A 13,026-nucleotide genomic window follows, 5' to 3' on the forward strand; every position below is an offset into this window, starting at 1 on the left:
GAGGAAGAGACTGAAAGAGACTGAGAGAGACTGAGGGAGACTGAAGCGCGAAAGAGAGAGAGAGAGGCAATGTGCGCAGAAAAACGCGCTGAGGGCTGTGTGTGGTCTTGTTTTTTTTTTTTCTTGCTCTCTGCATGCACGAATTGGTTTCAAGTGCGGTGGCCTTGAGCTGAGCATCCTATCTTTTTTTACCCATTCGTTGACAGGCTGCAGCTTTGCTGGCACAGCTCTGTTCTTCTCGCCGGTGCTTTCAGTCCAGCATAGGGCTGTGCATGATCTGAGCTGAGGCACGAAGTGTACAAAGGCAGGCCTGGGTCGTTTTGATCATCATGGATGTCTCCGGTTTGCGCAACCAGCGCGTGGCAGCTGAGCCCGATCAGCTCGGCTTGGAAGTCCAAAACGACTTTTTGGACTTTTTGCAGCGGTATGTGGACAGCCTTCAGACCCCCCTCTTGCCGAGGCTCTCTTCTAGTATAAACCTGTCGGCATCAGCGGAATGTCCCTCGAGCCCCAGACTCATGCTTGCATCCTGTCCTTGTGCAGCTTCCGCGTCGAGGGCAAGGACGAGCCACATTATGCGCTAGCTGCACAACAAATGACACTCGAGGAGGTCGAAACCAACACCATTTACATCAACTTTGGACATCTCCAACAGTACTCGGAGCAGCTGAGCATGCAGATCCTAACGGACTACTATCGGTCCGGATGGCGCTCCTTTGCTGTTGCTGTTGCTGCTGCTGTTGCTGCTGCTGCTCTATTATTGTTGATCTTGCATTTCACTCGAGCTTTGTGCTAACCCGTGTGGCCGATTGCCTTCACTTGTTCATTTACGCAGCTTCATGCCATTCATGCAAGAGGCCACTCGCCAGTTCGTTGTCAGTCTGTTCCCGGCTCGAGAGGCGGATGAGCAGGGCAACTTGCGACCTTACTACCCCGCCTTTTTCCACCTTCCCTCCATCAATTCGTACGATCCTGAAGCGATTGATTGTACCACCAACAATCATGGTCATCAGATCCGTTTGCCTTGACCAGTTTACAATCATTGACATTGTTGCCCACCGCACGATCTTGTCCAACTCACAGAATCCGAGATCTCAAGACACAGCTGATCGGTCACCTGGTTGCCATCAAAGGTGTGGGCCGAGTCACAAAGCAATCTGCACCACGCTTGCTTTTGTGGGGCTGTGAATTCTTTTTGCGCTGTTTAACGCGTTTGGTATTCCCCTCTGCACACTGGCAGGCACGGTCGTCCGTACCTCTGCTGTACACCCCGAGCTGGTGCGTGGTACCTTCACGTGCTTGGACTGTGGCGAGATTATGCGCAATATTGAGCAGCAGTTCCAATACACTGAGGTGCGACCGATTGCGGGCGATGAGCCAAAGACACGCTTCTTTGATCCGTGCCATCAGCCTCCTCTACCTCCAACCGTTCCTAATGGACCTTCGTGTTGTATTTCAGCCCACCCGCTGCACCGCCAACGGTTGTGAAAACCGCCAACGGTTCAAGCTCGAGCTTGATCAATCACACGTACGAAGTCACAACCCATGCATGAACCCCTTTCCCCATGTTGCTTGGCCCTCCGATTGTCCCACCGGCCCTGGTGGCGCCCGATGCACCTGACACTTCGTGTTTTTTTTTTCCCTGCTTTTGTTGTTGGGGGTTTGTTTGGGGTGTTTCTTTTGGGGTGTGATCTTTGCAGTTTGTTGATTTCCAAAAAGTGCGCATTCAAGAATCGTCGGACGAGATTCCTTCGGGCAGCATGCCCCGCAGGTTAGCCCCCTTTGGGTCACGTGGCATGAAAAGGCACCGTCCTTGTCTGTTCTGGCACTCTTTGTGAGCCGACTCTCGCGTGCCTCAACCTCGGCTTGTTGCATTGGATCGTCTGCTGATTCGCAGTGTCGACGTGATTCTGCGCCACAACGCGGTAGAGCAGGCCAAGGCTGGCGACAAGGTTTGTGCCGATCCGAAAGCCTGCCCGTGAACCATCGCTGTGCACACCCACCAATCTTTCGGTTTCTCATCCCATGCACCCTTGCTCCGAATGCAGATCATTTTCATTGGTACCCTGATCGTCCTTCCCGACATTGCCCAATTATCCGGTTGGTTCTCGGGTTCGGGTGTTGATTCCGCTCATTGGTGCTCAAATCTCACACTCGTCTTGGCAAACTTTCCCAGGCAACAAAGCAGCTGTTGTACGCGGTGGTGGTCGCTCGGGCGAAGGATATAGCGAGGAGGGTATCACTGGATTAAAAGTAAGTACACGCGCCTGCCCGGGTCCGGCCTTGCAACGTAGGTGCTCGTCATTTTGCGCACTCTTATGAAACTCCTGTGCAGGCACTTGGCGTTCGCGACCTGACATACCGCATGGCCTTTTTGGCAACAACCGTTCAACAAGAAGGTGCCGAGGTAAGCGCTCGCACACGATTGCGTTGTTGTTGGCAGGCACCTGAAGATCAGCTTGCCGCATGACTGCAAATGGAGGGGGCTTACTCATTTCCGGTGCAAATATGCAGACCGGTGTGGTCAACATTCGCGACGAGCATGCAACCATCCAGTCCATTGTTGCCGAGTTTACGGAGGAGGAACGTCAAAAAGTCCTGCAAATGAAAGAGGACCCTGATCTCTACCGCAAAATGGTTGACTCCATCTGTCCTTCGGTCTTTGGTGAGCCACTGCCTCTGAACCACGACAAACGTAGCATTCGCATTCTGTGCTCAATGTTTGGTGGCTTGGTGGCATGTCCAGGTCACGACGAGGTCAAGCGCGGCGTTTTGCTTATGCTCTTTGGTGGTGTACACAAGACTACTCCTGAAGGGATCTCGTACGTATCTTGAGTGTTTTGTGTTGCGCCACAAAGAAGAGTCGCGCTCACTCGTCATCTGCTTGGTCATGCATCGATCCAGGCTTCGCGGTGACATCAATGTCTGCATTGTCGGCGATCCATCCACGGCCAAGAGCCAGTTTCTCAAGTCTGTTTTGTCCCCACTGCTCACTGTGTCTTGGAAACAGTTACGCTCGCTGTGGTTCACACCCACTTGCTTGCATCCGCGAACTGCATGTGCAGATATGTGGTGGACTTTGTGCCCCGTGCTGTCTACACGTCAGGCAAGGCCTCGACGGCTGCCGGTCTGACAGCCGCCGTGGTTCGGGACGATGACAGCAACGAGTTTTTCATTGAGGCCGGCGCCCTCATGCTGGCTGACAATGTTAGTTTTTAGCTTATCTGTTTGTTATTCTGTTTGCTTGGCCTTGTAACTCGTCTTGGTTTTCGTGTTCTTGTGAGCACGCGCCTTCTACTGCATGCAATCAACTGCTCTCTGTGCAGCCATGTTGCTGCCATCGCGCAACATGCTCAACCTGGTGGCTTTTGAATATAGGGTATTTGCTGCATTGACGAGTTTGACAAAATGGACCAACGTGACCAAGTGGCCATTCATGAAGCCATGGAACAGCAAACCATCTCCATCACCAAGGCTGGCATTCAGGTTTGCTTCTTTCTCCAGCCTTTTGGTTGTTGTTTTCTCTGTTGGGTCTCTCTTTATGTTTTGCTCTCTACTCTTTCCCCCGTTCGTGAGCTCTATCTGCAAAGGTGATTCCACTCATGTCCATGTTGGCGCAGGCAACGCTCAACGCCCGCACCTCCATCTTGGCGGCCGCCAACCCCATTGGGGGTCGCTACGACAAGGGCAAGCCTTTGCGTGTACGTTGACTGCAACCATTTGGCCTCAACCACTGCCCTGCCATCCGCGTTGCGCAAAAGCAATTGCACTTGCCCGCTATGCGTTTGGCCCCTCTGTGCAACCGCGCTTTGACCTCATGCGCCTGCTCACCCTGAACTGTAGAGCAACGTTGCATTGACCAGTCCTATCATGTCTCGCTTTGATCTGTTCTTTGTGATTGTGGACGAGTGCAACGAAGTCACAGACTACAACATTGCCCGCCACATCACCAAGCTGCACCAGCTTCAGGATGAGGCTGTGGAGACGGAATACACCACTGACGAGGTGCGTTGTTGGCCGCAGACACGTGCACGCACAAGTATCTTGTTGGTGTTGATGTTGTTGTTTTTCGTTTGGCTTTGTGTTTCATGTTTGCCTTGTCCCGAGTGCATGCATGTCCTGACGACAAGCTTGGTTGACCCTATAGTTGCAACGCTACATTCGATTTGCGCGTGCCATCAATCCGCGTATGACGCGAGAAGCTCAGAAAGTGTTGGTCAAAGAATATCGCAAACTTCGGCAAAACGATGCCACAGGTATGTCGTATAGCGCAATAGTGTGTGCTTGTGACCAACAGGGTACCTCCAAGGGCACCTGGTCAGAGCGTACGCTCGAGCAGGCTTAGGCGTGCCATAGGCTTTGGCGTACCGGCCATGCCTCTGTTTGTTCTCCATTGTTATTCCATGCCCTTTCTTATGCATCTGCCGTTATTCCATGCCCTTTCTTATGCATCTGCCGCCTGCCACCGCAAACCGAGTAGGCATCAACCAGTCGAGCTATCGCATTACTGTGCGCCAGCTTGAGAGCTTGATCCGTCTTGCCGAAGGACGTGCACGTCTGCAATGCGACGAAGAGGTGAGTTGCGCCTCCTCATGTGCACCAAATCGGCACCTGTCCCGAAAGATTTTCCTCTCAAACGCGTTGCTACTGCTCAGATCAAAGCCGCCCACGTGTATGAAGCGGTTCGCTTGCTGCGCAAGTCTATTATTCATGTTGAGACTGAAGATCTGCTGTGCGTTCAGACCGACCAGGCCCATGCTAAGGTGCTTAAGATTGTGATTTTTTTCTCACCTTGACTTTGCATTAGGCTGGATGACGATTATGCAGAGGAGAGTGCAGCCGATGTGCCAACAAGCCAGAACACCAGCGCCATGGATGTTGACCAAGCTGCCGAGGCCCCAGAGCGGGTAAGACTGAACAAATTCCGTAGATGCAGCATTCAGATGGGCGAGGCTCTCACTTGCCGCTTTTGGGCGACATTTCGCAGCAACGATCGGCTCGCACCATCTCCTACGATGCGTACATGCGTCGTGCCGAGCAAATCGTTCACTTTGTCGCACGTCGGGAGCAACAAGGTTTGTTTGCAAGTCTCCATTGCTGCTTCAGCTGCACTCTGAGTGCTGCGCCCGCACACCGGTCCCGGTGCTTCTTGATTGTGGATGCCCACGCTCATGACCTCCAAAACACGCTCATTCCCATATCGAATATGCAATTGTCAACCGTGCGGGGAGTACAGCCGATCCTGACTCGGACTTTGCAGGGACAACTGTGCGCGACGTGGTCCAGGCATATCTAAAGGATCACGAAGCCGACTTTGACAGTGTTGATGCCATTGACGAGGAGCGGGAACAGCTGCTCCTTATCATCAAGCGCATGATTGAAGTGGACTCTGTGCTTCTCTGTCCAGATCCAGATAATGTTGATGAGCTGAACCAACACGTGGTGTTGCATCCGAACTTTGTACTCTCGTAATCACCTTGCGAGCCAAATGCACGAGCACTTGAGTGACCTTGACAATCGGCGATGCTTGGCCCGAGCCGCTCGCCCAAAAGCCAAGGCCCTTGGTGTGCACTACCGTTGTTTTTACCATCCTCACGTGCAGAGCTTCTTTCCCTCCAGGTTCCTGGTTAGACGCGCCAATTTTCATACGTGATAACGAGTCAGGGACTGTGAAAAGTGTCAAGCGAGGTTCGCTGCGGGCTGTAGGAAGCAATTGATTGTCTTCATGCCATCTCGAAAGCTCTCGGGTCCTCTGAATCCATCAACTTGCCAGTTTGATTGCCTTCCTATGCTCAGCCCATCTGTTCGACGCCACCAGCACCGAGCTACAAAAGAAAAAAAACACTTGTCAGATCTGATCTCATGTCAGAAAAAAACGATTCAAGGAAGAAAAAGGAAACAGAACAAGACAGCAGAAGGAGTGTGGGCTTTTGTGTTTGAGTTTCTCTCTTTTTTTTTATTTTCGATTTTTTGTAACGGTCACAACAACGGACCGGGATGGGCATTGGTGGCCTTTTGTCGCTCCTTGGCGGTATGTTTCGGCCAGCGCAGCGCACAGCAGCGCACAGGCACGGGCAGGCCGGGTCAACACTGGGAAATGCTCATACTGTTGTCATCCTGTTACGCCCATACTCTTGGGTTGAGACCAGATATCCAAGAGCGCAGCCATGTTCGCGAGTATGCCGGGAAGCGTGTCGCCATTGATGTGGCCGCTTGGTTGTATAAAGGTGCGTGCATGATAGATGACCCCGGCAAGACTAGCCTACTATAATGAGCAGCAAGCCCACCCTCACGTGTGTTTGAGGACGTTTTTGATTTGGCCAGGCGCGTATGGCTGCGCCTTGGAGCTACAGAGCAATCCAAATGATACGGATGCCTATATTCGCCTTGTGATGAGTCGTGTGTTTATGCTGAAATCCTTTGGCATAACACCCGTTCTCGTCTTTGACGGTGCCTCCTTGCCCAGCAAGGTATGTACACGGGCACCACGCCACCAGCCCCGCTGCTTGATGCTGCATCAAATAAACCTTAAGCACACAAGGATTTTTTGCCCTCGGGCCTGTCATTTCATGCCGCTTGCTTGAAACTTGACGGAGCTTAGAGCCTCGAGTCGGAGCATCGGCGGCGGCAAAAGTCTGCGACCGCCGAAGAAGGACACGCCCACTTGAAGAACGGTTAGCTCGTCAAGGCATCGACGCTCGGAAGTGCCATTGCTGCCGATTGGCACAACCCTGTTCATTTGGGTAAATGCACATGTATCAAGGAAACACAACCGAGGCTGCGCAAGCCTTCAAGTCAAGTCTCGACGTCACCATGGATATGCGGCTCCGCTGTGCTGCAGCATGTCGCCGCTATCAAATCGGTGAGCCCTTTGCCACGCATGATACACGACAGGTACAAACTGAGGGAGAGGCGAATTGCATCACTTGGTACACGCGCTTGTCCATAGAGTACATTATCGCGCCCTATGAAGCCGATGCGCAGATGGCTTACATGTATCACCAAGGTACATGCATCAAACTTTCCCTTTCGCGCCCTCTATTTTTTTTAATTTTTTTTTCTTTTCTTTCAATCGCGCGCTGCTGCATGTTTTCGACCCGTCACAAGAGGCACATGCGCCAGCTATGTGAAACGCCCGTCTCTCAAATCGCTGTCATTCTCGCCCTCGGCCATGCTTGTCAGGCCTGGTCGAGGCTGTCATTTCCGAAGATTCAGACTTGTTGGTTTTCAACGTTCGCGACGTTTTTTTCAAGCTGGATAGCAGCGGGTCAGTTTGACTCTTTGTGACACACTCATGAGCCATTCCGATCTTGCCTTGTACTTTGTCCTCATCCCCATCGCCTTTTTATTCTTGTGATAGTTTTGGCATTCGCATTCAGCTGGACAACTTGGGTGAGTTCTTCCTTTTTGAGTTTCTTTGCCTTGTCTCCTACCGGACATACTTTCAGCGAAGCGAGCTGGCTTTTTGTCTTGTTGCTGATTGAAGGCGAGACATCGCCGCGGTGCGAATAGAGCGAGTCAAGGTGCAGGTCAAGAAGAGACTTTACAACATGAAGGTACCGACCAAGTTCGACGGCATGCGTCTGTCCCGTGCTTCATTTTCGGTTTCGAGAATGCTGATCTGGACTCTTGAATTGGACAGTTGATGACGCCCGAAGCATTTCGCTTCATGTGCATTGTGGCAGGTTGTGACTACTTACCCGCCTACTCGGGTACGAGATTGTGCATGGCTCGCAGACACGTAAAGTTGAGAATTCCAGCTTTCTACCGTGTCTTTACCATGCCGTGTGGGTGAATTCACTAGACAAGCATCCACGTGGCGTTAGCCTCAAGGTAGCCCTCGATTACATCAATCGCTGCCAGGGCAATCTCAAGGAAACCCAAGCGCTTCTGGGCCGCCGGCACGCCCTTCATGACGGGTATGTTGGTGTGCAGGATAGCAAAGGCGAGCGATGGCGGTGGCGGATAATGTGGCAAATTTGGCGATTATCTAGCCCGCTTTCGTGGGCCTTGACTGATGTCGAATTTCAATGTGGATGTTCTGCCCGTCAGCTTTAGTGAGGCATTTGAACAGGCGGACAAGACGTTTTTGCACCAAGTAGTCTACGACCCGCGTCAAAAACGTCGCGTGCATCTCACACCCCTTGGCACCAACGCTGAGCGACTGGTTGGTGGTCTTGCTGAACGGTCTGGCTTTGGCTTTAGACCCACGCTCCACCGACTTTTATCGCGAGTACGGCCGTTCACAATCTGAATGGGCTTGACTCTTTGTTCCGATGCTGCTTGCATGGTTCTTTCTTAGCCATACCTAGGCGAGATTGAGGTGTCAAACTGTGTTGAGCGAGCCACGGGCCTTTGTAACCCAGCGAGTGGAAAGAGATACATAGAAGAGGGGCTCTCTGCACAGGTGGCGACACAGATTGATGGCATGGCCCAGGCACAGGCGAGAGCCGATGAGGAGAAGGTGATGCTGCGCCATGTGGCAACCCACGCGATCGTGGGACTTGAACACTGACCCATGGACCTTGAAAACGCTCTTCTGACTGTATGTATGTGCGGTTGGCCGCGTGGCATGTGTCCATGGCAGGAAAAGCGTCAACGACATGGAGTACAACGACATGGAGTACAACGACACCATCGACCGAACAGCCGACACCACAAGCAACCCCACCTCGGTCGTGGGGCTGCTGCCTTCGTGGCAAAGTGAGACAGCAGATACGGTTTGAGGAATAGAAGTTATATTTTTGCTAAGCAGTGTGGTCTCATTGTCGGTGTCCTTCCGGCCACTCTGCTAGAACAAGTCCCAAGGCCAAGGTGGACGTTTTGTCTTTCTTTCGATCACAGCCTGCAGCCAAAAGCGCAGCAGCGCCAGAATCAAGCACGGCTGAACCATCAACAGTGCACCACCCAAAGGGATTCGGACTGGATGTTACCGTTTCACAGGCCGAACTGGAGCAAGCACAAGCATCGCTGTCGTCTTCGAGCGCAGCTAGCCCGGATTCGAAGACACCAGATTGGCTTGCATCTGACCCAAACCCAGCTGCCTCAGAAGCAGCAAGTAGCCTGGCCCGTGCCTCTGCTGCATGTACAACACCGCATGAGCGGGCCAAGCCTGGGTCAGGGTCAAGCTTGCGTTGTGAAAACGCCCCAAATGCCAGCTCGCCCGTTCGAGCGAAGCACACTCCAGCCAAAGCGCCAAGCACTTGTTCCAACGTTACACGCCGTGTGGGTGGGGGCTTTTTGAAAAATTGGCTGAGCGGTGAACGCCCGCAGGGTGGGATGAAACGACCAAAGCGTCTCGCCGGTACAAGTGGCGACCCGATTGAGATTGGTCCTTGAGAGTCGGTGCGCTGAGCGCACCCCTCATGCATAAGAAGCTAGGTTGTTCTAACAGAATTGATCCGATTTGCACCAACCAAGCGATGACGCGCCTTTGTGACCGTGCAACCAACCCTGCATACCCACCCAGACGCTTGCACGCACACGCACACACACACACACACACACACACACACACACACACACACATGTGTGTACGCACACACATATACGCACACTTTTGACTACATGAAGCCTTTCATCATCACATGACAGGCGGCTTTACAGCAGAGTGCACCAAGAGGACGACGCGGGCTGGCTGCTGGCCACATTGACAAGGGGTGTAGGTTGACGCGCCTCCTCACGCACTCGCATGATATCTCGCGCCGCCTGAAGGAAAATGTCTTGAACATTGATGTCTGACTTGGCGCTGGCCACAAAGTGATGAAGCCCCAATTTCCTCGCCAGATGTTGCGCCTATAAAGCCCAAATACAAGCCATGGGCTAGTCAACAACCGCAGAGGAATGAACTGGTGGTACATCAAGACAAGTTTTCAAACCTGCGAGACGTTGGTCACTTGCTGCGGATCGGCAGGATCATAGAGATCAAACTTGTTGCCAATGATAAAGATTGCGACGTCGACTTTGGCATGGGCCCGGGCTCGCTCGACCCAGCTATCATAGACAGGCCGTGAATGAGTGTTTTGAGCCAACTGGGGCAAGGTTGAACTAGCCAGGCTGGTCAAAGATTCTTTTGTCCACCCATGCTGCTTCAAAACGCACCCGCTTAATGAATCCACGGAGTCGGCATTGGTGATGTCATACACCACCAAAACAGCGTCGGCGCCGCGATAATACGAGTGCGTAATGGATCGAAAGCGCTCTAGCAATGCCAAAAGGACAGAGGAAGCACCAAAAATTATCAAATGTACCTGCCTTGGCACCGGCCGATGGACAACTCGACGAGGAGGGCGATCAGCCTTTGGTGCTCTTCCATGTGGATGCACATTGGCATTCTCGGACGGCTCTTGAGCATACCTTGACCAGCCGTGTCCCACACTTGCATCTTGATAGTCTTGGAGTCGACTTGCATGGTCTTCAATACAAAGTCCACGCCAACTGTGCTTGCAGCGAGGAGTAAATGAAGCACACCAATGAACCATTGAGCTGGGATATCAAAGGACAGCGAATGATAGCCTCGCAGAAGGGCGGAAGGTTATCGCGTACTGGTCGAGATGGCTTGCTCGTAAAACTCGTTGCGGCTATAGCGAGCCGCCATGCTAGATTTGCCGACAGTTGAGTCACCCACCATGATGACCCGAACAAGGGCGTCTGTCAATCCAAGCCAATGAGTATGCAATCCTTGATGAAGTGGAGCTGAAGTTGTTTCAGGGCGACATCGGCTGACACTCACCGTAGGCCATGATGCACGGTCGTGTTTTTCTCTAAATACGTCTCAGAAAAAATGGACTCTGTGGGGCAGATGGCAGAGCGTTTGTCGTCGGCGCCTCTTTTTGGGTTGAAGCAGGTTGAGCAGAAAAATGCCCGACAGAGTCGAGGGCTTTGTGTACATATGATAGGTCGTTTGCCACGTCGACAGGTTCTTGTGCCCAGAGGGCCGAGGCAAGAGAGGGACGGGAGGAGTAAAAGGCTAGGCTGATTTTAATGTGCATGCGTGGCGACTAGTCAGCGAAGCAGTTTGGATGCAAATGCTTTGATCTTGTTGGCTCTCGCCGCACCGCAAACTGGTGAATCGCCAACACGACAGAAGCCAACCAGACACCCATGGTGCGCGTACAATGTCTGCAAGCAACAGAAGGGACAGCGATGTGTTGATCATGCAAATCCAAAAGTCACACGCATTTTGTCTACTCTGGCCCTTTTTCGCCTGGGTGGCCCTGCACGCACGGCGCCGTGGCCGCCCACGGCGCTGCCATTTGTGACTGATCCGCCGACTTCGGCTTCATGTCCGCAGTTTGGGTCAAGAACTAACCTTGGCCGTGCTGACAATGCACAACTTTAACTCTCCTCTTCAAAATTACATTCACCTGATGTTGAAGTTGTTGCGCAAACAAAGGTCATGTCGCAATCCATTACCCACACCATTCCACAAAGACAGAGAGACAGAGTTGAAGAGGCACAGTTACAGAGAGTCAGAGAGTCAGAGAGACGAAAACAGAGAGACAGGTACAGAGTCAAAGACAGAGAGACACTGTCTTTGAGACAGAGAGAGTCAAAGAGAGAGTGAGAAACAGTCAGTCAGAGACACAGAGTTACAGAGACTCAGAGACAGAGACACAGAGACAGAGACACAGAGTCACAGAGAGAGAGAGAGCCCGAGCCCGTCGTTCAAAGCGAGAGAGTCATCACACATCACACGACGACCCAAAAACAACAAAAAAAAAAAATTTCTTGGTCATGATTCGGATGATCAGTGGTGCGGGGCTGGCGGCGGGGGCTGGACGCTGCGTCGCTGCGGCCGTGGGGGCGGGGGTCCGGCGCCCATTCTTGGGCGTGCTCTCGTGTAGCAGGGCCTGGCAGCAGCCCATTGTATGTGAATCGCATCCCCGATCTCACACCCACCATCGAGAGAGGTTTTGACAGGAGAGCCGCCAGCAGGTGGTGTGTGTGTGTGTGTGGACGGCGTGGTCACACCTCTTCCATGACCCGCATTTTCACTTCTCCGTCCATCTCTCTTATTCTTGGTCTCGCTCTCGCTCCTGCTCTCGCTCCTGCTCTCGTGCTTGCTCTCGTGCTTGCTATCTCCCTCTGTCGGCACCCCCTGCCTCGCCGTCTTGATCGGGCCTTTCTGGAAAATACATCCACACGTCCCTCTCTTCCTCTCTCTCTCTCTCTTTCAAACACGACTTGGCTGCCGATGCTGTCCTGGCGACGCCTAGCCATGCTTCTGGACTCACCCTCGGTTGCCGTGCCTGTCATGTCCGATAGATTCAAAGCAAGGTCAAAATGGCAACTCTGACCCCCATCAACACAGACAAGGCCCCGGCCGCCATCGGTCCCTACTCGCAGGCCATGGCCGTCAACGGCATGCTCTTCGTCTCGGGCCAGATTCCCGTGAACCCAGCCACTCAGGAACTTCAGCTCGGTCCTGTGAAGGAGCAAGCCGTACGTGCCGCCCTTGCTCGCCTCTGCTCACCCTTTTTCGCCCCCTACTGCCCCCTTTTTTTCGCGCCATCCCTGAGAAACTGCCGCCGCCCCTTTTGCGTTACGACAGGCATTGGTCTTGGACAACCTGCGCGCCGTGCTTGAAGCCGGTGGCTCGGACATGAATCACGTGGTCAAGACCACCGTCTTTCTCAAGGACATGAACGACTTTGCTGCCGTCAACGAGGTGTACGCCGAGGTATGCCGTGGTTGTGTGCTTCAAACACGCCTTCTCCTTTGTGCTCATTTGACTTTGCTCTGCATCCCCCAATCGGGTATCATGCTCTCCTCACGTAACGGCTCGCTTCGGTAGAAATTTGGTGATGCCCGCCCTGCCCGTGCTGCGGTCCAAGTCTCCCGCCTGCCCAAGGATGTGTCAGTGGAGATTGAGTGTGTGGCCGTCGTTTCGAAGCTCTAAGCCCGCGTCCAAACCAACGCGTCAGTGACCACAACCAAGTCGGCTTTCCAGTGTTGTTTGCCGATTGGCCGCAAAAAAAAAAAAAAATAATAAAAATTAACTGTTCCGCGTATCATACAAAATTT

At 52.9% G+C, this 13,026-nt stretch overlaps 3 protein-coding genes across 3 annotated transcripts; 2 read left to right on the forward strand and 1 right to left on the reverse strand.

Annotated features, from left to right (window-relative positions):
- Positions 1–329: 329 nt before the first annotated feature.
- Positions 330–8,515, forward strand: MONBRDRAFT_25214 (uncharacterized protein; the record flags this gene model as incomplete). Its single annotated transcript, XM_001745484.1, has 35 exons — positions 330–424; positions 544–699; positions 836–964; positions 1,084–1,133; positions 1,241–1,353; positions 1,460–1,528; positions 1,701–1,771; positions 1,898–1,952; positions 2,049–2,100; positions 2,177–2,253; positions 2,336–2,407; positions 2,515–2,695; positions 2,747–2,822; positions 2,905–2,970; positions 3,066–3,207; positions 3,379–3,486; positions 3,621–3,701; positions 3,844–4,005; positions 4,148–4,256; positions 4,481–4,575; positions 4,656–4,732; positions 4,808–4,907; positions 4,988–5,075; positions 5,261–5,401; positions 5,632–5,688; positions 6,150–6,227; positions 6,325–6,470; positions 6,764–6,862; positions 6,895–7,006; positions 7,183–7,267; positions 7,361–7,392; positions 7,686–7,712; positions 7,805–7,919; positions 8,053–8,167; positions 8,303–8,515. The coding sequence occupies 35 exons, from the start codon at positions 330–332 to the stop codon at positions 8,513–8,515; spliced, it is 3,444 nt and encodes a 1,147-aa protein (XP_001745536.1).
- An 874-nt stretch (positions 8,516–9,389) lies between these two features.
- Positions 9,390–10,848, reverse strand: MONBRDRAFT_32315 (uncharacterized protein). Its single transcript, XM_001745628.1, has 6 exons — positions 10,733–10,848; positions 10,546–10,650; positions 10,357–10,437; positions 10,102–10,201; positions 9,879–9,993; positions 9,390–9,795 (listed from the first exon to the last, which is right to left on the reverse strand). The coding sequence occupies exons 1-6, from the start codon at positions 10,740–10,742 to the stop codon at positions 9,601–9,603; spliced, it is 606 nt and encodes a 201-aa protein (XP_001745680.1). The 5' UTR covers positions 10,743–10,848; the 3' UTR covers positions 9,390–9,600.
- A 1,161-nt stretch (positions 10,849–12,009) lies between these two features.
- On the forward strand, positions 12,010–13,017 carry MONBRDRAFT_35357 (uncharacterized protein). The gene is made up of 4 exons (XM_001745485.1): positions 12,010–12,023; positions 12,268–12,444; positions 12,554–12,682; positions 12,797–13,017. The coding sequence occupies exons 2-4, from the start codon at positions 12,286–12,288 to the stop codon at positions 12,899–12,901; spliced, it is 393 nt and encodes a 130-aa protein (XP_001745537.1). The 5' UTR covers positions 12,010–12,023; positions 12,268–12,285; the 3' UTR covers positions 12,902–13,017.
- Positions 13,018–13,026: the final 9 nt, after the last annotated feature.

Source organism: Monosiga brevicollis, genomic scaffold (genome assembly GCF_000002865.3).
Source record: "Monosiga brevicollis MX1 MONBRscaffold_9 genomic scaffold, whole genome shotgun sequence".
In the NCBI taxonomy this organism is placed as follows: Eukaryota; class Choanoflagellata; order Craspedida; family Salpingoecidae; genus Monosiga; species Monosiga brevicollis.